The sequence below is a fragment of the Betta splendens genome, chromosome 8, assembly GCF_900634795.4.
Source record: "Betta splendens chromosome 8, fBetSpl5.4, whole genome shotgun sequence".
Lineage (NCBI taxonomy): Eukaryota > Metazoa > Chordata > Actinopteri > Anabantiformes > Osphronemidae > Betta > Betta splendens.
Genome location: NC_040888.2, coordinates 8,368,042 through 8,392,656, shown reverse-complemented (window position 1 = coordinate 8,392,656; position 24,615 = coordinate 8,368,042). Strand labels below are relative to the sequence as shown.

The following is a 24,615-nucleotide window of genomic DNA, read 5'->3' as shown; positions in this document are numbered from 1 at the left end:
TGTGTAGAGTTCTCTGTAAGAAAGTTAGGTGAGGCATTACTGGAAGCCAGACATTGCTTCTCCCCAGTGGTGTATTTAAACCCTTGACTATAATTATTTTTATGTCCAACACTGACCTCTGCCGGTTTCCAGTTCATAGGAAGGTGACCTCATCATTTTAGGTGTTTACATATGAATCTCAGCCAAATGAACTCAAGGTTTTATTTGCTGAAACGAGAGTAAGTCTTTAAAAATACAGAGTTGCTACTGTTTGACAGATTACTACCCTTCGCCGTCCCAGCCCGTCTCAGCTGAGATCGTTTAGAAACAACCTCGATAAAAATCGTACACCGTCGTTTATTAAAGTCGTCGTACTGCGTTTTTTTTCATCAGCAGTCTCAAACCCCTAGTGTGTTAATCGGTTAATCTACAGCAGTTTTATTTACAAACTTACACAAAAGCAAAAAACACCGTCCTTCTTGTGAAGGGCACTTTGAAAAATAATTTAAAAACAAAAATACCATTATTGCAGTATACTACAATCTTATTTGTTACACGATGCCAGAGCATCATCGTGATGTACAGATTTCAGTGCAATTCAATAAGATGTACCCTCAACACAGGGAACTTTGCCTCAGAGCATTAAGGATGTTAAAACTGCTGCATCCTTTCTTCTCAGTTACAGAAAGGTTCCTAAGTGACAGCGTCATACTGACACCACAGCTGTTAAACGTATATAGTCATCATTGGCGTTATTCTTCACATTACACACTGATATATGTACAAGGAACTGCATTACAAATCATATTTAAACCAAGAATTCAACAAAAGGGCAAGTAGTCATCAGTAATTGACATAGTCCATCTGAAGGTTACATTACAGAGTCAAAGCTGTCTGCGTCTAGAGTGATGGTGTTAGAGTCATTACCTATTTCCGGTCATGATTCTGCCTTTAGTTTGAGTTTTTACATCATTCTGGCTGCCAAAAGACAAAAACTGCTGGAATATACTTATGTGTAACAAAAAAGCTCCAGTGGTTGATCTGATTTGTCATTCAAACATTCTGTTAATACACAACAAGATGAAACATAAACCATTTTTTGAGGACATCTCTTCCAATTTACACCCTGTCATAAAAAAAGCTCACATTAGCTAGAAGAAAATGTTAGTGTCACATTTTAACCCAACACAGGCAGCACCACTTTGTGGCTACACCTTGCTGCACTATGTAGGCCAATAAGATGGCTGTTGAAAAGCTTCCTGTCTCACTGCCTGTGTGTTGTCACAGAGACGCCGTGTAAAATCCTGAACCAAGTCAGTGCAGGTTACGCCTATCTTCCAGTGCTCTGAATAATGGCCTTCACATGCATTACTCATGAGCCGTGATTCGGTGGGTGCTGAAGGTCCTGCCCTGAGAAGATGGGGTGTAGGAGCGGGTGGAGCTGCAGAGCTGCTGCTGCAGCAGCCTGCGAGGGCCGAGGTGTGAAGAGGGTTGGGTAGAGAGCAGCGTGGGGGACGTGGTGAAGCGCTAATGGGGTGTGGTGAAGTGCAGAAGCTGGGATAATGTGAATAGGCTGACCGGAGAGAAAGGCTGTTGGGTGGGCAGGAATCAGTCCAGCATGTCCCAGTGAGTGTCCCAAAGAATGGCCAAGGGAAGGCCCCAAAGGAGACAGGGAGATGGGCGTGAGGTGATGCTGGGGAATGTGGTGCACCTGGGCCAACTGGGCGTGTGCAGGATGGGGGTGGTGGGGGTGTGCGGGGTGGATGCCCATGGCTGCAGCCGTGGCGGCATGGTGTTGAAGGATGGCATGTTGCACCGTAGTAATCGATGTGCCAGAGGCTACGGACACGGTGGGCTGCTGAATGTGGATCTGCTGCAGCGCTGGTGGAGGAGGGGCAGGGGCCAGGTTGGCGGCTGCTGCCGCAGCGGCTGCGGCCGCCGCCGCAGAGGGGAAAGTCTTGACCTGCTTGGCCAGCAGCTGCTGCTGGATGTGCTGCTGTGCTGCCTGTTGGAGTTTGCTGTATTTCTCCATCTCCTCTGGTGTGAATGTGATTGGCTGACTCTCCAGAGGAGCCAGGCCATCCTCCTCTGGCTCCATTCCGTCTTCCTCCATGGTGGGCGGTGGGTAACCGGGGTAGGCATGCATGGCAGGCTGCTGCTGCTGCATTTCTGGCATGAGGGACTCCATCATGGGGTTCTGGGAAGGGTCCTGCACTGCTTCCCCTTGGTACTGGGGCATCATCATTGAAGCTTCCTGCTCAAACAGGGGCCGGGATTCTTGAAGAAGCTGGGTCTCTGTGGTTGGATGCTGTGGCTCCTCCTCCTCCACCACCACTGTGCTCTGTGGGGCCTCCTCAACCTTCTGCACTGGTGGGGCTGGAGGCGGTGGTGGAGGAGGGAACTCCCTTATAGGTTCTACTAGGATAATCTCCCCCTCAGCCTCGGAGCTTTTCCCTCCTCCTGATTTCTCGCTCTCATCAGATCTGGTTAGGGGAATAATGGGTTTTTTCCCTGCCTGCAGCTTCCCAAAAAGAGGTAGCTTTCCCAACGCTGGGGGTAGTTTAGGACCAAAGTAGCCTTGAGGTGGGTCCTTAATTTTGATGCCAGATTTTGTTCCTGTGGCAGAGTCATCAGAGCTCTTTTTAGACTGAATCTTTTCAAGCAGCTGCCGTGCAGTAAGGGTATTCTTCTGCTCTCCTGCATCCCGGGACCCCGGCCTCAGAGTCTGTGAGCTGGACGAATGGGTGGTGCGGTTAAGGCCTCGTGATGAGGACGATCGCGGCGACTGGGAGCGGTAGATGCGCGAGCGGTTGAAGTCTCTGCGATGCGTCTCGCTGTCCCCTCGGGTTCTGGCACCTCGCCTGCGGGCGGAGCCCTTGGTTGAACTGGAGGAGCGACTGGCGGAGCTGTGGCTCCGGCTGTAGCTGCGCCTCCAGGAGCGCGAGCTGGTGCTGCGGCTCCAGCTGCTGGAGCTCCTGGAGCTGCTGCGGTGGTGCCGCCGGTGCCTCTTTCGGCGGCTGTAGCTCCGCGAGCGCGAGCGCGACTCTTCCGACGACGACGACGAGTACTGATGTCGCCTGGACCGCCTGCGGCTCCGGCTGCCCCTTCGCTCGTACTCGGAGTCCGACGAGCGCTTGGAGCGCCTCCGTCTGCGGCCCTCTGTGCTGTAGTCGCTGTAGCTGTCCGAGTAGCTGCGGCTGCGGTGGCTGTAGGCGCTGCTGCCGGCCGAAGAGCGCTCCGAGCTGCTAGAGTACGAATGACTGTGGGAGGTTTGGCCGCGATGGCGCCGGCGGCTGCTGCCCCGTCTTTCGCCCCGTCTCGATGAGCGACTACAGGACCGGCCCGATTCCTCGCTGTGGTGGTGGCGCTGTTCTCGTGGACTCGACCTGTGGTGCCGTGAGCGGTGGGTGTTCGAGCCTCCTTCGTCCTCGCTTTCACTGCTGGGAGGTCTGCCAGGGCCGGGGCTCTTTTGGGCCGAGGTGGAACAGGAGGCACTTTGAGGTGCAGAGGAGTCCGTCTTCTGTCGCTTGGTGCCACCGTGCTCCTCTGATGAGTTGGTCTTGTCCGTAGCCTTTCCTGCTCCCCCGTCCTCGGCTCCAGGCTTGCTAGGCACTTCCTTCGTAGGACGTTTCCTCTTCCCCAGCTCTACCCCTGCAATCGCTGTAGCTCCTCCTCCTCCAGTGCTTATGTGAACCGAGGAGGATTTATCGTCTGACTTTGGTTTGACTTTCTCCTTTGCGTCACCTGTTGCCTCGTGTTGATCTCGAGCCTTGTTTTTGCTCTTCTTCCTTTTGTGTTTTTTCTTCTTCTTGGGTTTTTCCTGTGTTACTTCTGCGTCGCCCTCCGCCTCGTCTGCTGCTCCTTTCTCTTTACCTTTGCGTTTCGAGTGCTTTGCAGACTTCTTGTGTTTCTTCTTTTTCTTTTTTTTCTTGGCACTACTGTTGCCACTTGGAGGCTTTTGTTCATCAACTTCTGACTGGCCAAGCTCACCTTTTATCACAGGCTTTTCAGTGCTGGTCCCCGGTGTAGTAGTTACATCTGTTGAGGCTGCTACCTGTTGCCCCTTGTCATCAGCCTCTTCACAGGGTTTAGGGGACTTTGCCATTTTCCCACCACGTGCTCCTTTGTTGCGAGACAACTTGAAGTCAAAGTAGAGGGGATTACAGCTATAAGAAAGAGAAGGCTGAGATTTAGTAAATTCAAGAAGCTCAGAGGGCCACTGCAGGGTAGTGCTTTCATCTTTGCTAAGAACTGGGAAGAAGGGACCAGTGGGTACTTTAGGGCCCAAGTTGGAATCCAGGGAATCCTGTATGCTTTCTGGTTTTTCAGTGGGTGAAGACAGTACTGTGGAAACTGATTCTGCACATAGAGAGACATCCTCCATCTTCACTTTCGGTGAAGGAGGAGTTTGCTCTACAATAAGGGTTGACGTGACACTACCTTGGTCATTTTCCGACTTACATTCTGTAATACTGGATTCTATCTGTTCGGGACTATCTTGAACATTTTTCTCTTCTTGTATTTCCTCCTCATCATCTTCTTCATCTGTCTCATCATCATCTTCTTCTTCTTCATCATCGTCATCATCATCTTTGACCTGGCACTGATCAGTCGCCTTCATGAACAGCAAAAACTGGAAGTGAGGCTTCACCCGGCAGTGAGCAGGAGGTATGTAGTGATAGTACTGAGGCTCCTGTCCGGCATATCCTTCCTCCTTTTTCATCATCATCTTTAATTTGTTAAGCGTGGAAGCAAGAGAGCTTCCGTCATCAGGCTGTTGCATCTCCTCTGTCCCTGTTGCATTGCCACTATCTCCCCCCTCACCTCCTCCTGATACTGCCTTAGGGCTGTCTGTGCTGCAGCCAGATGTCTCCTCTTGTCCCGCAGGCTTTTCTCCATCCTGGACTTCTTCCTCCTCCATAGCCTCTTCTCCGTGATCAGCGAATACAGCAGCTGCAGTCTCTAGCTTTACCGGAGCTTTCTTGGCAAAGGAGAAGGACACGCTGACTTTGGATCCACTGCTCGGGGTTGGGGAGGAGGAGGTGTTCTTCCCTAGTGAGAAGCTGATGGCGGGGCTAGGCTTTGGGGAGGCCTGCTCAGTTTTTTCTGTCTGTGGTGCTTCATAGAAACTCTCCGTTAACGCAGGATTTTCAGTTGTCAGGTGGTCACCATCTTCTCCCTTTTCTCCATCCACAGCCACTGTGGTGGTTTTGAACATGGGTCCACTTCCTGGAGTGCTAAAACACAAAAACTTTGATTAGAGTCATTTTTTTTAAATCTTAAATTTTGTGTTTGTACATCAGAACTCTGTATATTCAAGCTACAAGGTTTAGTCTTCCTGTGAATCATGCCGTGTGACAGAACCTTACATTCTATTCTATAAATTAATTCTGTTTTGAATTATTTTGCCATATTTCCAAAGCCACACAGTTGTACAGTACATGGTTGCAGTGGCATTGCAAAATCCAAAATCCAGCCAGCAGAGGGCTCTCAAGAAACAAGTTCTTACTGGTCCTGCTGTTTCCTTTGCTCAGCCAGCTCATGAAGTCGACGCAGCATCTTTTCTTGCTTCTTTCCATCTTTACGAGAGCGTGACGACACGTTACGAGCAAACTCTCTCTGCTTTAACTCTTTAAGTCTCTGCATTACACAAAAGCAAGATGACAAACAACAGCCTGTAAGAAATCAAGGACCTCTAAAACTCAACACAACTCCAAATAGTAAACAATACCTGCTTATGAGCATGGTCGTAAGAGTTAATATGGTTGTCAAACTCCTGGTGTTTGGTGTACTGCTTATCACATAGCTCACAGTAGAAATTGGCTCTCAGGTCTTCCAGAGCTTTTGCAATGGCTTTCTCTTTTTCCATCTGGTCCTGTAGGTGGTGGAAAATAGAGGGAGTTAAATTGTTTACTTTTACACAGGTATAGAGCGAACAAACTATAATCACCAGAAATCACCAACTCCTCTTACCTTGTATTTTTGCCGCAGTTCTTCTGTATCTTCCTTTTCCACCTCAAGAACTCTTCTTTTCTCTGTGGCATCCTCTGCATAGTCCAGCTAAAAAGAAAAAACACAGAAGTTACACTAGAAACCCTCTTTAAAAGGAAAGAATGAAAATTTTGTAAATTATGGTAGCATTCAACAGCCAGTATTCACTGTGCATGTCTATTTAGGCCTGCCCATCTTAAGTAGGGCTTCAAGGGCATGAGTAAGAAGCCAGGTTCTGCATTTAGTCATTATTAACTTCAGACACTGCTTGTGCTGCTCAAACTCGCTATGCTTATATAACCCCAGTGGCATTATGCCTGGAGGTCCTGGGCTCAACTGTGTTTTCAAGCTGTAAATGACTCTTCCAGAGAGTCTTTGGGAATAAGTAGGTGTAAGCACGGTGGCTCATGACATTTGTTGCTCCTACACAGTAACTACACGTGCACAGCACATGTTTATGCTGGCATGTGAAAGCATTATCATTAAAAAGATCTACATTCTGTTCAATGCCTGTTGTGAATTATAGTTTACTACATGTTGAAACAAGAGTTAAGGTTAAAATAAACAGCTTCCTACCTCCATCTCCATCCGCCCCATTCCCATGACATCATATTTGAGGATAATTGGCACTGGATCGGTGCGTCCTGGAGGAAAAGAGACAGAGAGAGGAGTAAGTGAGTTTTTACATCTTGAACCAAGGGCTAGCTCGAAGACAGCCTGCTTTTAGAGCATAGGGTGCTGGGGTTAGAGAATTTTGCCTCGAAGTGCAAAGAGACCAGAAAGCTACAGTGAACCAAACACCAGCCATTCTCACAGCTTACTGCAGCCCATTTGGTCTTCTTGTGGCATGTGACCTGGCTGCTTAATGTTATTTGTCAACTTAGCTACGTCTATTGTTTTACCAGTTGTGAAATTAAGTCAAAAGCATATGAATGGTTTTACAGGAGTAACATTTTTTTTTAAAAAGCTGAAACAGCATTGTTTAAGTCTGTTTCTATATTCTTTCAGTGTCATTGCCTTGTCCACTACCCCTCCTCCACCTTTTTCACTGCTGCAGACTGGCTAAACCAGAATGCCAAGTTTTCAAAAGGACACTACAGCATGAAGGACCGTGTGAAGGGACTTGCAACAGGCCTGCGCAGTTGCCACAGCTCACTGCGTTGTTCCACTGCGACATCATCCCATGAGGACAACAAAGCCTTCCAACATTAGCTAAGTCCTATTGCATCATCTCTTTCCGAACCCCCTGCAGACTGACTGACCTTTGCAAGCCCCTTTCACTTTCCTGAAGTCCAAATATGTTTCCTTGTCCCAGGCCCCCTTCCTTATGAAGACTGGAACTGAAAGATTATTTTCCACTTTCTACTTAAACTACATTATGTAAGCTGTGAAAAGAGCTAGACCAGAAGGAAATTAACTGTAGAAAATAAACAAACCAAAGACAACCAAAAACAGAATGAAACATTAAAGATATAAAATATATAAAAAATCAAAACTACTTTGGAGATTGACACAGAATTGCTTAATCCACTCATAATCAGCCAAACAAAGCAGAGAGAAAGACAGAGTAAAAATTAAAAACAAAAAAAGGACACAAGCACTGAACTACAGCAGAGTATTGTCACAGGCCAGGAATCGCCATGGTGACAGTGCAAGGGATGGGGATACTTACCTGGTAAAACATGGGTATGGGTAGAAAGAGAAGGGAGGGTAGGACAGACAGACAGACAAAGGATTCTCAAAACAAAAAAGCATAAGACGAATTTGGACTAGTCTGCTGCTCCTGTTGCCAGCCAGATACAATAATCCATCTTACTGATAGTTATTATCAATTCAGTTTGGTTTCAGTTTTTTTTCTCCCACACATTAAAGTTAGCTTTTACCCCATACATAATATTCTATATATCCCATTGGGCATATAGAAAAACTATGAGTAGGTAATCAATCAAAGGTTCACTATTGTTGCCTCATCTAGAGCCAATTAAATTCACTAATAGAGTGACCCTCTAATAGAAGGTAAAACAGAAGTCTATACATGTCCACTGTCCCAGGCTGCAGATCCTAATATTGCCTTAAATATCATTGCATTTGAAGGCTTTTCTTTAACATATTGATTTAGTTGTTGAAATGTGGGCTACGTCCTGGTACTGTACATTCTTACCTTAATAGCCAGAGGAAGGTAAGAGAAAGATAGAATATAAATATCTCTTATGTTTATCTGACATTCCAGGGGTTCCCTTGAGAAACGTAGCCATCACAGCCCAATGACATTAATTGTGAATTCACAGATAGATGGGCACTGTAACATTTAATGGCCAGCCTGGACTCTCAGATCCACTGCAGTGTCTGTCAGCTGGGGCTTTCAACTGAAACCTGACTCCAATTGCATGGTTTTGAAAATGTTATTCAGCGGAAGTGAGAGGAAAGGGCTGATTGTGAAATTTGTACCTCACCAGACAAACTACTGATAGATTTGTATTTGTGCTCTGAGCCCTACTGTGGTAGAGAAGTGAAACCACAAATGGGGATTGGTGTGTTAGTCAGCCACTGCAGTGGTCTCCCTGAACCGAGTCACAAGCAAGGTCCAGAATCGAAGATTAATAAACAATTACAGTCATCCCAAACTATAATCAATCAACCTTTAAACAGCGTGACAACACTTCCATTCCAGTGGAAAAGAAAGGGACCAGACAAAAACAATGTGCATCTAAATCACAGGGTGTGAATCACAAGGTTTTTAAAAAAACTGAAAACAAACAAAATGACAATGTTCTAAGAGTAACATTTATGCATGATAATATACAAGCAGCAGAATGAGGACTAATACAAAGAGAATTGAAAGCCTATGTAGCATTGGTGTTCTGATGAGAGGAAAACAAAAGAAATGGGAGAAATTAAAGTAAAATAAAAACAATTCAATTGGGGGATAAAATAACATTTACCACTAAGTTTACCATCAGCACAACATGGGCAGGATCATATCGCTGTAAAAAAGAAACACCAATTGGTTAAGCAGGAAGATTGAGGGACATAGAGAAGGGAGGGAGGGGTTGGGAGTGTAGTTGTGGGGTTCAGGGGACTTCATTATCAGAGGGGCTCCTGAGATTCACCCCCCCCCCCCCCACCCCACATCCCTTCACTCAGGGCTAGGTGCTTACAGGGATGTCTCCTCACCACTCTACCAACAACTGGTCCCTGTCCCCGGTCCCTTAGCCTGGTGTCATCCTGCTCTAGTAAGTGGAATGCGTCCCAAAGTACATGCATCACGTATTTGCATTAGAAATGAAGAATACAAAAAAACAAACCCCATCAGATAAACAATTCTGAGGAAGCTGTACTGTGTGCAGGAACACTAACATGCTACATCTACTAATAGGTGAAGGAAGCGTACACTAACATAAGCAGTACATCTAAATGACAACTGTGCAGCTTGGGTTGTCGTACATTATTTAACTTGTGTATGTACTCTAATGAATGCCTATTGGGACAACCACCATTTTCCCCCTTTGAGCTTTTTGCCTCACGGACGCTTGTCAGCCCAGTCAGCAATTCCCCATGGCGTTCTTTCATTTCCTTGCTAGACTACAGCCAGCAAGCTCATATTGGGATATTAAACCCCAGAACAAGTGAACACATGACAAACACAAAATGTACCTGAGAAAAAATTCAGCAAGGCTTTGAACAGTGTTTAGAGCAGGTTCTGCATTTATATTAAAACATCAATTTGTTTACCAAAGTAAATTAAAAGTTTAAATGTATAGCATGATTTGGAGTTCACTGTGTTACTACCTCCAACACTGCTTAAAGCCCTAGGTGAGTGTGACAGTTTGAGGCAGGCAGGAGTGCACCTCTGGGACGAACATGCTGTGCAAAAAGGGCAAAGAAACGGGGGAGGATGGGAGCGTGTAACCATGGGGACAGAGACATTCAGGGTATAGAAGGGTGGTGAGGTTTTCCCTGTAAGTTGACTCTATGGCCCGTCAGTAACAGACGTACATCTCAGTCCCACATAATGACCTCACACACACATACACACACACACACACAAGTTTCACAGGTCTGGAGGTAGAAACAGGCAAACAAGCAGAGGGAGGAAAAGTTGTCTACTCGGCAAGCCATTCAAAGTCTGAGCCGTGGTTACAGCCAATCAGATACCCAACAGCAGCCACGGAAACTCAAATAGAAAAAAATAATCTAAAATATGTGGAGATGATGATTCTAAGGGATGTGATGGAATCAAACCTTACTAAATCTACCTTGATTTCAAGTGGATATTTTTGTTGTGTGTTCAAATCAAAGCGCTTAACTCTTGGAGCAGATTGAAATAAAGCTTTAGTGATTATGAAGCAAGGAGAAGAAAGCCGACAGAGGCCATTAGCCTATGGTACACTGTAAAAGGAGTGTTACATTGAGGTCAACTGCAGAGTGGGAGAAAGAAAACACACCCACACACACACTCACACATACTAACATACAGAGGGGATCCAACAAACCTTACCTAAAAAAGGGCAAAAAGGACAAAAGAAGAATAAGAACAAAGTCAATACAGTGAAAAACTTAAAAGGGGACACAATGCTTCACTTAAAAATTTAAAAACCTCTTCTGCTAAGGATGACTGGAAAAGAGGAGGAAGATTACAATGATTACTTCATCAAGATTCAGGGATGCAGTCGTTTTTTAACCTACAGTGAATTTCAACAAAGACATAGGGCCATTAATTTCTACACAACAACTGAACACACTTTGCTGCAGTCTCATCTGCCCACAAAGCAGGAAGCTTACATAACCACACATCAGTGGTGCCAGCGGCAAAGACAAGAGAACAGCCAGCCCCTGCAACTTGTTCTCGCCTCCACACAAACACACATCCTTATCATATCAAATAGACCTCCCATTCATCTGTTCAAGGGCAAATGGAAATGAACGGTGATGGACACTGAACTATACTCAAACAGCTTCATCGGCTACTCTGATCTCTACCCGTGGTCAGACTAAGAATAAGTATCCGACAACACTAGTGAATTAAGGCCATATATGTACATGGACAAGAAGCGCTATGGCAGCAGTGACACAGCCTAACAAACAGCCAGCCATTAGATATGTGTCTCTGGACGCTTACCAATAAACACAATGAAGCAGTGTCCCTCATGACTCACTGCACTGCCACAACAATTAAGAAAATACTTCAACCAGTTTAAACCACGAGCAGAGCATTTAGAAACAAATGCTCCAAACACAGATGCTATGCTGCAAATGTTTTCAGGCAGTACTGCAGAACGGTGTACATAGCTGGGCAAGGCACAGCTGGGACAGTGCGTGTTGTTGCCATGGTGGCTCAAAACTACTGATTCAACATGCCTTAGTGTTTTTTTTATGTTTTAACTCAGATTTTTTGTTTGAATGTGGGGTTTAATCTAGGTTATGTTTTTTAGATACTTGGCAAAGATGTTTGCATTTAATCATTTTCATGTTTTCACTATCAATGAAGTGAAGCAACAATCTCTAAAAGGGACACAGGACACAAATTGCTGAAAAGAACATATGACAAGTTTTCAACCAGAACATGTCATCCGTGTGAAGAGAAGATATAAATAATGTTTCTAACAACTTCATGCTTCTATATATATATATATATATATATATATATATATATAATATATATATATATATATATATATATATATATATATATATATAGATATATATATATATATATATATATATATATATATATATATATATATATATATATATATATATTCATTCAAATTAGGACATCCTATTCCCAGAACCATAAACATGAAGACGGAAATGACTCAGTGTTAATTTCCATGATGTAACTATGCCATCAACAGATCCAGCTACGCAGGGCAAGTTTGAACATACAGTAGACATCTCTATTTATTACACTGTGAAATTAAGTGACTCATAAGCGCTATAATTTGAATGTGCTATACACGTAGTTTGACAGAAAAAAGCACTGGAGTGATTCTCATTACTGAGCATAGACGTCTCTGCTGAGTTCACAGAGAATCATGCACTTAATTGAGTTGCAATTGAGAAACAAAAAAAAAGACAGAAAGAAAAAGATAGAAAAAGGCAAAGGATGTCAATCTAATGAAAAAATGTCATGGACAATGAGGGCATTCCAAAGGTTATGTGGGAAAACAAGCTCATTAGCCTGTTAGTGATGTCAATTATGGCAGAAATTATACATAATGCATTGGAAAAGAACACAGACAAGGGTAACAAACAAAGACAGTGAAGATCCTGATGGGCAGAGGAAAGCTGGCGAAAAGACAGGAAGGGGCTCAGCAGAAAGGAAACATGCCAGGCCTCCACTTCCTCAGAATAATGATCACAGTGGGTTTGAGTTGAGGTGCTGAGGTTGGCTAAGACCAACCCCTACACAGATCTGTTTGCCTGCCTGCAGTTACAGCAGGATAATGGCCGCTAGGCCTCCAGCAGGTTTCTTTAGGATAAAGCTTTCTATATAACACAGAATTCAATCAATGAGCAGAACATACACGACTAACCTCAATGTTAAAGGAAAAGAAAAAATATCTAGAGCAAGCATGATGTTAGTAATTATGAATATAGTATGTAATGGACTACAATCACTAATAAAAAAAAACAACACTTTATGACATTCAGCTGGAGAGCATCACATTAGTCGCGCCTAGTTTAAAAATCCAGTGAGATAATGAAACATGTTCCAGGATTTCTATTTGGGGGTTCACCCAGATAAGTGTACGACAGCTAGAGAAGCACAGAGAAATGTTTGACTAAACTGTAAATCTGTTGCTATGATGGTGAGGTAAAACTACATCAACAGGAATGTGCAGATATTGATGTTTCATCAGCACGTTTTGCATATTTTGCAGGCTCAGTCATTTCATGCAGATCTTAATATGACCTTAGACAGCACTGTGTCCCCAGTCTGTGACCACAAATGGAACCGAACCATTGCAAAAACATTCTGTCATTTGCATTTTAGTTCAATTGCCTATCATCCCTACATTGTTACAGAGTCTACCATGTGCTCCCAGAAAGCTCAAGCATGTAACATAAGATCTAAACTGGAGACAATTTAGGATTTCAGGCAACAAAAACATTGTAATCTTCATAAGTATGTGAAGCAACCATGCCCATTTTAAAATAAATAAGATCTTCATTATTTAATTCGATGTAAACTACTGTACATGCATCTTATAATACAACCCTGAATTGGCCCAGTCCATTATAAGACTGTTTTCCTTACTCTTCATGCTTTAGGAAACATTCGAAGGAGATTGATAGGAACAACTGGAATGATGTTTCTTAAAATAATAATTTATTTACCCAGCAACATAAGCAAAGTAGAAGGTCAGAGAAATGATGTGGGAAAAATAATATTTGCTAGTAAAAGAAAACCTGGAAATCTAAGAGGGAATAAAAGAATGACAGACGACAGTGGCCTAGTACCACCAGCATACAATGACTACGAGTATACATTAGAGTCAATCCTTACCCTGCATGGTTTTGCCAAGACCTTGTCCCAACTTCCAGCCATGTTTCTGAAGTAACCGGTGTCCAATGTTGTCCTAGCAGAGAAAAGAGAGGAGAAAAAAACCAAAAATATTCCAATAATAAGAGGAGCTTTTCCCCGTGGGCATGACCCACAAACACAAGCAAACTAAAATAAAACACTCAGTCCACATGATTATCAGCACAACCACCACCACCACCATCATCAGTACTGTCATTCACATCACCTACAGTGTGTAACATCAGTGTCTTCCAGCACAGGTATTGTTATGGGCAAAGGGGAGGTGTAGAGGGAAATAGAGGGTGGGAGACTCAGAGGAAGGGTCAGTTTTCCACTAATGATGGATATATCCGGCTATCTGTAGCCTGAAAACTACAGGGTACTATCCCACAATAGGAGTACAGTGTATTAATCTTTTAAAGCAAAATTGGGCATGAGCATTTCTATTCTTTGGATGATAAACACATCAAGTGACATCCACTGACTGAGAAGATACTATGAGGAGGAGAAAGAAGAGGGCAATATATGTACCACACGCATACATATATGAACCAGTAAAGAGCAAGATCTTAGTACACAAAGAAAAGTGACACAGAACAAGTATGGAAATCTTGCATTAACAAAACGAAGACCAGAAACTCCAAGCTTGCTGTGATTCCGTAACCATGACAAGGGGAGCACCATGGAACATATGCAGCTGTCACAAAGAAATATAGCGGGAGGAAGACAGAAGTGGAGCTAGTGGGCCTTGGATTACCATTACAAGGCCCATGGTGGACAGAATATGCACATTTAAGGGGATACTCAGGTGTGCAGGTGAAGATACAAAGACATTGTGTGCATATAGCCCCATTAGACATTCTAGTAATCGCTGTTGTATGTGTTCTTGAACTCCTTTAGCATCTCTGACCTGGTCTCAACTATGTTTCTTTTATTCTAAACCAGTGTCAGACCCTTTATGTTGTGTATGCGTGTTAACCTTTTTGTTTTACCAAACATAAACATGCTCACCGTACCTATAAATTCATTGAGGGTCTTTATGTTAATATTAACAATAAGTATTACAATTACAACCTAATGGGAACAGGCCCAGGCACCTAATAAGTCAAAGAGGCTAAAGTGCAAAAACAAACAACAGGAATTACTAGGACCCTGTGGGACTTAATGTGCATGTCTGAAATTGTTATATCACTAGTATGGGTCAGCAAGAAAACAATTTTTAAGTGAAGTGCAAGACCGTCCCACCACTACACACTACAGTACATCCTCAAGCACAAATAAACAGAAAACAATGAGATGTCTTAATAAGCGGTGTTGTGATTATAACTATACCAAGCGTTTCTAACATCCAAGTGCTGCATTCTACCAAAGAACATACAAACCAAACAGAGGATATTTATAATCACAAAGAGATTGACATCAACTTTCACAAACAGGAGGTGAAGGGGCTGGAACAAAACAGAAAAATCCAGCATGCAGCTTTTTGTTAAAGAGTTTTAACAAAAAGGGTCGTCGGTGTTAGCATTGTGAATGGTACACATACAGAAGAGGTGGGGGTGGGGCTGGTGGTGGAGAGTGGGTTAACAAAACTCCAACTGTGTTAGTCTCAGGTGAATCAGGCACAGAGAGTAAGCTGATGGCTCAGGACGGCTCAAATAGTTCTGTTTGACGAAGAGAACAGCACGGGAAGAACGGAGCAGGCTGAGCCATGTTGAAGTGAAGTTTCTAGGGTGGTGGAGGTGGTAAGCTGGGCTTTTATGGGTTAGTGCATGTGATGGGGAGTGGTAATCACACAGCGTACACTGCATCTCCGCCCAATATGTCTGAATTGCATTTGTCTGCATCAATTTTTTAACTGTGGTTGAAGCTGCGGAGCAAACTGATGCCATCTTAAGCCCCCATTTAACATTTTAGAAAAAAAACAAAAGCAGTACGGTAGTTATAAAGGAAGTTTTAACGACACTACATGTCATAACTAGATGCCAAAAATATGTTTCATGTTCACATCTAATTCCAGAGACTTTCAATTCCTGTTTTTGTTATGGTTTACGGTTTTTGATGAATGTTCATGATTGCCAGAGAATTTCCAGAGTAGAATGAGATAAGAGAGGTATCTGTTCTGTAACATGATAAGGTTGGGAGAGAACTACAGACAGGAGGCCTGCCTATACCACCCTTTGAATAGATAACTAAAGCTAAATCAACCTACGTATGTATCTGGACATGTTTTGGAATGCACACAATGAGAAGCTATGTGTGGTAATCTGCATTTTCCTGCCGGGTAGACATGAAATCCCTGTGTAGGGAAATACTGCAGAATTTGCTGCAGTGAACCCCCTCCCCTTCCACCAACACTTGGCATGTTTCAGTTTCTTACTGCAGTATTATTGTGCAACGACACTCTACACTTGAAATAGATCTTAATTGATCTAGGGGATTAGCTGATGTGAAGTTGGAGCCAGAAGGAAAATGCATCTTTATAAATACTTGTTTAGCCTTATACACTAGTTAGTTGGTGGCACAGTCTAATTTAAACCCATCTAATAATAATAATAATAATAATAATAATAATAATAATAATAATAATAATAATAATAATAATAATAATAATAGTAATAATAGTAATTATTATTATTGAGTTATTTAATTTTGAGATTTAAAAAACAAAATAAAATTGGGAAAGGTGACTGATGAAGCAGCAATTGTAACTGCTTACAGTAATAAAGACATTAGTTCAAAATGGGCTTTGCAAAGGTCAGAGGGTGGAGATGCAGTACAGACTGTGTGTTGAACAACAGACGAGTGCACCAAAAGAATAGACAGACAGACGGATGAAAGCAACAACGGCGAGTCCAACAGCAGTGCAAGTGGAGTGAAAGCATTTCCATACGAACCTGGCTTTAAAATACTGGGCTGTCAAAAAAACAGTCACACGTGACACAACGTAAGAAACCGGCCAAACGCTTTCAACTGCAAATCTGCTAGCTTCTCTAGTTCTTAAAAAATGCAAATGTTTCTCTGCTTTTAAACAAATATAACACTGTATACAAACAGAAAAGGTAGGCATGTCAACAAATCCACCAACTGACTGTTAATACAGAAGAAAGAAAAAATTGAAATGTTATCCAAACAAAAGAGATCTACAAGAGGGAGTGCTTTTCAAGGTTTCGCATTGTGCCATCAATCAGCACAGTGCATGGCAAAAGGTTTGGGTAAGGGAAGGGATATGCAGGGGACCCCACCTAAAAACCTCAGAGTAATTAGGAGTCTTGCTGCTTCAGCTTATACGCTGATTTTATATATATATGTGTGTGTGTGTGTGTGTGTGTGTGTGTGTGTGTGTGTGTGTGTGTGTGCCTCTAGGAGATTCCTCTAGGTTACGTTACAAAAGAGCAAGTGCTGTGGAACAGGCATACAAATCCATGTAACGTGCCAAATCCAGTGTGCAAGTTATTTTGGTTGACTGGTCCTAAACAGATCCGATATTGTGACGACAGACTTCTTAAGAAACTGTCTTGGAAAATGTGGGCGGCTGCAAATACTAATCATCCTTTCTTGCTTCCCTTTTTTTTTTTTTTTTTTTTTTTCTTGCTTCCCTGAGGAAAGTCTTTTGGACAGTGCTGGTTGCTGACAGGCGCTCGCTCTGCTGGTTCTCAGAAACTCTTGCAGCTCCCTTGTGTTTGGTGGCTGGTACTTTCCTGGTCAATCTCACCTACTATAGGTGTGACCAGATTCAAACTCACGACTCCCTCCTAGTAAAAAATGTTAGATTCTAATGATCATTTATTAAGTGTACACCGATGTTCAAAATGTCAATTTAATCAACTGAGTTAAGACTACAAAACAATAAAGCCACGGTGAGTAATGAGGAAAGGAAAAGTGTAGTGCACTTGACACCATTCTTAAATGACTCAAAAACACATACTTACCTCTTAATTCTGACGATTCAGTGAGGACACTAAAGGCCCACATATGCGGGATTGCCAAGTTTTGTTTTTAATGAAACAGACAAGAACCTCTTCTACTTAGTTTGAACTATGTGATCACTTGTTTGAGTTAATTTATTTATTTCTACTCTCACTGGTTTAAGACTGGTGGTAAACAAAGAGCCTACAGCATTGGAAAAATGTGGTTGAGGATTTTAAATGTGTCCCTTCTTCCCATCTAACTGGTCATAGGAAATTCATCAAATTATGTCTGGCTGAAATTAAAAGGCTACACAAAATTTAGCAACAGCTAATATACTTAATGCCTTAGTGGTTATGGTCAACATTACCATGCCTTACTGAACTTTAATAGGTTTATGAGAAAATTTGTAAGGACTGCTGTCTGGGTAAAAAGAAATATAGAAACATTTTTAAACCGACAAATTAATCTTCAGTGTGGCCTATGTACATGACAAGTCCTATGTGTAATGTAGTTTGCGAGCTCTGAGGTTGCCCACTGCATATCGGTCTGGGACAAGGGTTTGATAAGCAGAAGAAGAAAGGAGGACTGAAAGGAGCAGGACACATGGAAGTAATGAGTCTGGGAGGGGAAACTCAAGTAGTGATTAGGACATTAGGAGTGTGTTGAGAGGAAATAGTACTCAATGCTACCAAGTTAACACATGCAATGCAAAAACAACGTTAGAAAGAAAGAGCAAAGACCAAAGGGAAAAGACAGAAAGATTAAAAAGATCCCAATCAAGTACCACAGATCTCTAGCTGCCTATAGATCACACACAATAAATGGCAGGGGAGGGGCTCCAAGAAGCTAGGCTGAAGCATTCACCAGCAGCTCCACAATGCAACACTTGTGGACAAACAGCAGAAATTCTACCACCTCAAAGATTCGCAATAATGAGGCAGTGACCATCCTGCATATTTAACAAACTGCATTATGTTTGTATGTTTTCTCAAATAAGGCAAAGTGAAGAATACCCAGAGCCTCTTCTAGTAATAACATTTGGTACTGTTGCTTTTTAAAATTAATATAAAACATTTTTATTATCAAAACATACCTGGTATCACAGAAAATCATTACTATTAACATATATAGCATAGATCATTTCTAGTAACTGGTGACATCTATACTTTTCATGAACAAAATGTTTGCAACCTTCTAGTGTTCCAACACTAAACACTACTACTGGTGACTGGGTGAGGTAATGTCACCTTGAACGTAGGTGTTTTTCCACAGATGTGTGAAGAACTGCGTAATGCTGCAGCACAGCCCTCAGCACCCCTCCACAAATAATAGCGCAGGAGCAAAGAGCCACTCAAGCCAGGTAAGCAGGCCACCTCTCTCGATTTCAGTTCTGCCTCTGTACCGCCCACACAGAGTGGGAAGAGCAGCACAAATTAAACTAGAAAATTCTAGGTTGCCTTTAACTAAAGAAAATTTAAAAAACATATTCTCATAAATGAAAACTAATATATATATATATATATATATATATATATATATATATATATATATATATATATATATAAATACTGTGATAGCCATATCTTGGTCAGCGGGGATGACAGACTTTCCTTATTCTACTGATCAAACACATGTCCATATGCCTTGTAAATGAGCTTTATATAACTAACTTAAACTTAAACACATTTAGTGTCATTTAATGTATGTCTGACCCAATAGCCTACATAACAAAATAATAGTAATGGTAAAGTTTTTTAAAAAAAGTTTTTTACTTGTGTTTGCAAGGTTTATTGTTTAAATATGTAACCAATATGTATTTTCCCCATTATTGTTCATTGATATAGCTCATTCAAATAAAATATGCAAGTCCATCACTTCTCCGGTCATTTGAACTGCCAACACAATTATTTGGATCTTTATCTGGTTGATGATAATATAATTGCCTTAAAAAATCAGATCTATGTTGAGAGAGGTGACCCGGCACTGTGTAAGTAAGAGAAGTTTGGACCTGCTCAACACAGTGCTTCAGAGACAGAAAAGGAGATGGAGAGAGCGAGAAAGACAGAAAGGAGGGAGCTGCCTGCGCTATTATCCATGTGCCTCTTCAGCGAAAAATGCAGTCCCAGTTGCACAAGCACCATGCCAGCACAGAATGACAGAGGGTACTGTACACCGAATCACTGTGTAGTAGGGAGGGAGCAAGAAAGAGGTAGAGGTAGAAAGAGAGAGAGAGAAAAGATATAGTGTATGACAGTGGTGAAACAGAGAGAGAGAGAGAGTCAGAGAAGCGTTACAAGGACCCTAAAGATAGGAGTAAGAAAGCAGAGCGTGCAAATACAAACCGGGTCATTGCTGCTTAGCTAATAGGGGCCAATTCGCTGCAGGAGAGAAATGTCGAACACCCCAAGTTGTGTACAATAAGATAACTGTCCTATAGACAAAAACACTATACACTAACACACAAATTCTAAAACTACATATACACACGCTCGCTCAAACACAAATGTAGTCATTCACACAATCTAATGTTCCCTCTCTCGTTTGCAAGTAGAATAAGCACTGCCTTTTTTTTTCCATAAACAAATTTGAGCAACAAAAAGCGATGAGCCTTAGAAATGCAAGTGATAACTGACACCGTGCTTTATTATTTTCCATTTGTCCTTGTTTAAGATGTGGGCAAGCCTAAATGTCTGTTTGAACTCGAATAGGTAAATCACTAATCTGTCATAGGAATATCACTAATCTGTCATAGGAATATAACAAATTTGATAAGGACAAACTATTTTGAGAACAAAAAATGACAGTGCTTTATCCACTCAACACATACAGAGTCACTTCATTTTATAGTGTTAACAATAACTAATGGAAAACCCATTCTAAAAAAATTCAGGTATAACTATAAGTTCAACATAAGAACAGGAAATTCTAGCATATACAATCATTTTACTGGTGTAGGCAGAGGACACAGGAAGTGGGAAGGACTTTAAGGGTATTAATGGACATGAGGCGTGATTCTACAAGTTAAGTGAAGAGTGTGTTTAAGAAAACACTGGATGCAACTACGTGGAAAGAATGGATCAAGTAAAAAGGTATGGTTCTTATTCCTCCCTGGACCAATCATCCACTCTCACAGCTGGTCCAATGGTGCAGGACGATAGATGCAGCCTTACCGATTCGATAGGCTTGTCCAGCGATGCCTGCTCCAGCTCCAACTGGCCCTCTTCATACTGGTCAAAGTGATTTCCACCCTGAGTGACAAATATAAAAATCTTGATTGATATATATACATGTATACAGAGATATATATAAAAACAACGGGTCATCTTTGATTTAGACAGTGGGAAAATAATCTCCAATAACATGGTTGATTTCAGTATTTTTATTTCATGGAAAAGGTCTTTTAGTAGTGAGGGAGAGCTATTTATTTTACATTTAGGTCCATGCCCTGAGTGAAGCAGAGTGAGCAATGGGCTTAATTCATTTCATTCCCCCAATGGGAGCAGGCGACGATGGTTTTTCTCTGTTTTGCAGCAGACGAGAGATGAAGGTCATGTTTGTGAGTTTGTTTTTCCCCCCTGCACCTTCACATGAGCATAAAGAATCCAAAAATAATCCGTAGTGTTAAATTATTTACTAGCTGCTGGCAGTTTCAAAGAAATGGGACAAGTAAAAAAAAATAACCCACAATGCAGGACACACTAAAATGTATCTATATTTGCAACCTTTTCTAGCATTTCCTACAAAATACAGCAATTTGATAAAAAACAAAGATAACTTGGGCTATGCTATGCGACAAGGATTCACCCACTAAAATCTCCAGGTAATCTAGACTTGCTAAGATCAGCAAATTCTCAAATCAGCCCACAATAGCAAGGAGATTTGACACCACATTGGAAATCATTAATTTAAATGAAATTGGACCCTGCATCAGCCTGAGCGAAGCCAGGGATTATGAGAAGCGAAGATGCTTGGAATCAGCAGAGGATTTATTCATGAGCAAATCAATGGCTCTATACCCTCCGCCTTCCTGACTTTCTGCTCAAAGCACTTAATGTGCTAGCATCATAGCCTCCTTTTCCACACTTACATCTTATTTTGTGTGCTGCTTTGCTTCTTCTGCACCCTGACAATGAAGCACAGAATGGCCTTTCACCTTCTCCACCTAAATGACTGACATTTAAACATTAAATTTCTGCAACAACAAGTGAGGGTCGATTCGACCTGGCTCACTACAGCTCCACATATGCCCATTAACTTTGTTTCTGTAGCTTAGAATTAGCTACATGCTAAAAATCCAACAACAATTTAAATGATGAAATCAGACAGAGCTGTTGAACTGGTTGTGCAACATATATTAGGTGGACATTCTGTGGGTGTTTCCTGGTGCTGTGTTGCTTGGTAGCCAGACTAGTCCATAGAGTCAGAGAGAAACTTTCTGAATACTGAGCATATGAATCCATTCACAGCAGATCTCACACACAGAGCTCCACTGTGCTGAGCTGCAGCCACCCTAAACAGACTCATTCAGATCACACGGCAATTCACCTCCCAGTGACAATACTGAAGAATACTGAGTTCTAGACACCAACTCAGTGTCCGTAGAGGAGAAGTACTACTTGTATGCTTACTTTTTGTACTTGCACGTTAACATTGCTGCAGGAAACAGATAAGTATTTCCAAAACAAATGGCATTATTGTTGCAGAAACACTACTGTCATGGCAAATGTAACATGAGCGTAGAGAATTAAAGGCAAACATTTCCCTCTTGTTTGGTATTTTCAAACTCCTTGTATGAAACTAGTTTTACTTTGCAAACTCACTCCAAAATAATGTAAATAGGAACTAAACTGTTCATGCATTAACCTGTGACAGACAATGTGTACAGCAGAAGTACACACAAGGTTTGAGTTCCCATTATGTAAATTTGCTGGTCTGCCTTTGTGTACCTAAACCAGACATAAAAATTGCAGTGACAAATATTTGGCTTAGTCATATGCATCTATAAACTATGATTTTCATGTCACCTAAGAAGTCTGCATGACCAAAGAGGCGACATAGGGACTAAACAAACCAAGTAACAAATGTAAATATGGATTAAATGTGTCCTGTAGTCTTTTGCCTTTCAATGGGTGCGGTTCTAGATCCTAGATAGGCTGGTGAAAACGCAAACAGCTATACACATTGTTTAAGCTCAGCAATTTAACGCTGGCTCTAAATTCTAAATGTACCATGTGAAATAATTGCATGAGCATTTTAACTGTGTGAATGCGTGAAACAATAACAATGAAGTCTTTCAAAGATACAAAGCTGATTTGGTAGACTTTGAAATACATTTGGCCCACAAACGATGTCTTACAATAAAAAAAAGGACAAATGGGAGTAATAACTTAAACGTCACAAAAAATAAACACCAGAATAAAGTAAACAAAACAGCAAAGCAAAAAAAAACCCATCAGATATACAATTTGATTAGAAAAGAACAGCTAATGAGTGGCCAAGGGCATTTTGTTTTGTACGTTATAAGTGGTCTTCATGCGCTATTACACATTTAGTGTAATAGTACTAATACTCACTAGTTAAGACAACAGACAGCTGACTGCTGCTATAATCAATCGTGAGAAACAGCTGCAGCGGTCGTATTCTTGTTGTTAAACTAAACAGCCATTTCTAGTGCTAGCGACCCAAGCAACTAATGTGCGTATAGGTTAGCCATCTGTCAGCTAGCTGTCTAGCTAGCTATCGTAGTTAGCACATAACGATGATTAAACAAGACTACCCAAGGTCAATAACAAGCTAACTGCACCTGGGCATTTATTATATTGTTGTGTGATCAAGATGATTAACACAGACTAGTGTTTCGGTTTATAATCCAGATGGTTTTTAAACATAACGAGCAGTCGTAAACTGAACGTTAAGGAGGTTACACGCTAAAGAGCCGCAGTGCATTAGCGTTAGCTTAGCTAGCTTGCAGTGGTAGCGAACGACATCTAGACTAAAACGCCCCGTGTCGTTCGTAATATGTTCCAGGAATCATTGACCTTGATATCGCTATTTGACTGCTAAACCCTTTAGACGCATAACAATTCGTGCAAACGTTGACTCGCTCGTCACGTTTTACCTGGAAATCACGCTCTTCGTTGAACCTAGAAAATCTGTCGGCCATTTTCTGAACAGCAGCAGCAGCGTCTCTGCCGTGCCCGTCAGTGTCCGACAGACACGCGCCGCATCGGTGATGTGCACGCGGCTGGTGATTCAGCCCCTGTGAACTGACATTTCACGGTCCGCACCAAAACATTACAACATTATATCATATTGCTACGCTAATATCGCGTAGAAAATCCCACATTTAAACTTTGTATATAGCCTCGGTCAGCTGACGTGCAGAGCAAGTAGCCGGCCAGTAATTAGGACCATAAATATGTAGCCCGTTGCTTGTAGAAAAGTAAACATGTCTGGCGTTGTGTCCGAGTAACGACCCTGAACCGTGGGCATTGTGATGTGATGATGGAGCCATGGATGTTAATAGATGACATTTTGAGTTTCTTGTTCAAGTATCCTCAGATATTTGTCAACAGAGTTAATATTTCCATAATGAACCAGACAAATCTGGCTAATACATTATTTGGCTGATTTGTTCACACAATTATCACACCAGGCATTTACCATTTTATTTGACAATTATGGACTAAACGATTAGTAGCTATATCAGATGACAAGCCCTTTATTTATTTCATTTTATTCATGTGTTTTATGCATACTGAGTATGTATGTATGTATGGGGTGTTTAGTTTAAATTCAAAAATTGTACCATCACTGCTTGTTGTTTCATTAAAGTTTATGTCAATATATGCATTTCTAATGCATTCTATTGCGTAAAAAATAAAATAAAATGCTAAAATGGAACAATAAAATCTAATCAGCGTGTGAAACAGAAAAAACCTTTAACCAGTTTATGGCTCCACTTTGTGGAAACTTTGTGTCAATACATGTAAGTTTTCTCTATATTCTGCATGTTAAGTATGTAAAGGTAATAATTATTAAACAGTTAAGTAGGTTGTTGACATGGTATTTTTTAAACACACACTCCACATATACGTGTTTTTATGCCGTCCAGGAAATGACCACTTCCATCAGGACAGAAATGTTCTGTCACAGAGTAATGCTCATCTCTCAGAACAATTTGCTTTTTCCAGATTTAATGGTGCACA

The 24,615-nt window shown here is 41.7% G+C and overlaps 1 protein-coding gene across 9 annotated transcripts; it reads right to left on the bottom strand.

Moving 5' to 3' along the window:
* Positions 1-187: 187 nt before the first annotated feature.
* Positions 188-23,678, bottom strand: gpatch8 (G patch domain containing 8). 9 transcript variants are annotated; one of them, XM_055510618.1, is made up of 10 exons: positions 23,526-23,564; positions 20,578-20,655; positions 19,750-19,785; positions 16,393-16,411; positions 13,481-13,553; positions 6,547-8,954; positions 5,953-6,039; positions 5,711-5,854; positions 5,489-5,619; positions 188-5,216 (listed from the first exon to the last, which is right to left on the bottom strand). In XM_055510618.1, the coding sequence occupies exons 6-10, from the start codon at positions 6,571-6,573 to the stop codon at positions 1,352-1,354; spliced, it is 4,254 nt and encodes a 1,417-aa protein (XP_055366593.1). In that variant the 5' UTR covers positions 6,574-8,954; positions 13,481-13,553; positions 16,393-16,411; positions 19,750-19,785; positions 20,578-20,655; positions 23,526-23,564; the 3' UTR covers positions 188-1,351. The 9 variants fall into 9 exon arrangements, with proteins under 9 accessions (XP_055366593.1, XP_029015700.1, XP_029015699.1 ...); XM_029159867.2 differs by having other exon boundaries at positions 6,547-6,614; XM_029159866.3 differs by lacking the exons at positions 16,393-16,411; positions 19,750-19,785 and having other exon boundaries at positions 6,547-6,614; positions 23,526-23,678.
* Between the last annotated feature and the right edge of the window lie 937 nt (positions 23,679-24,615).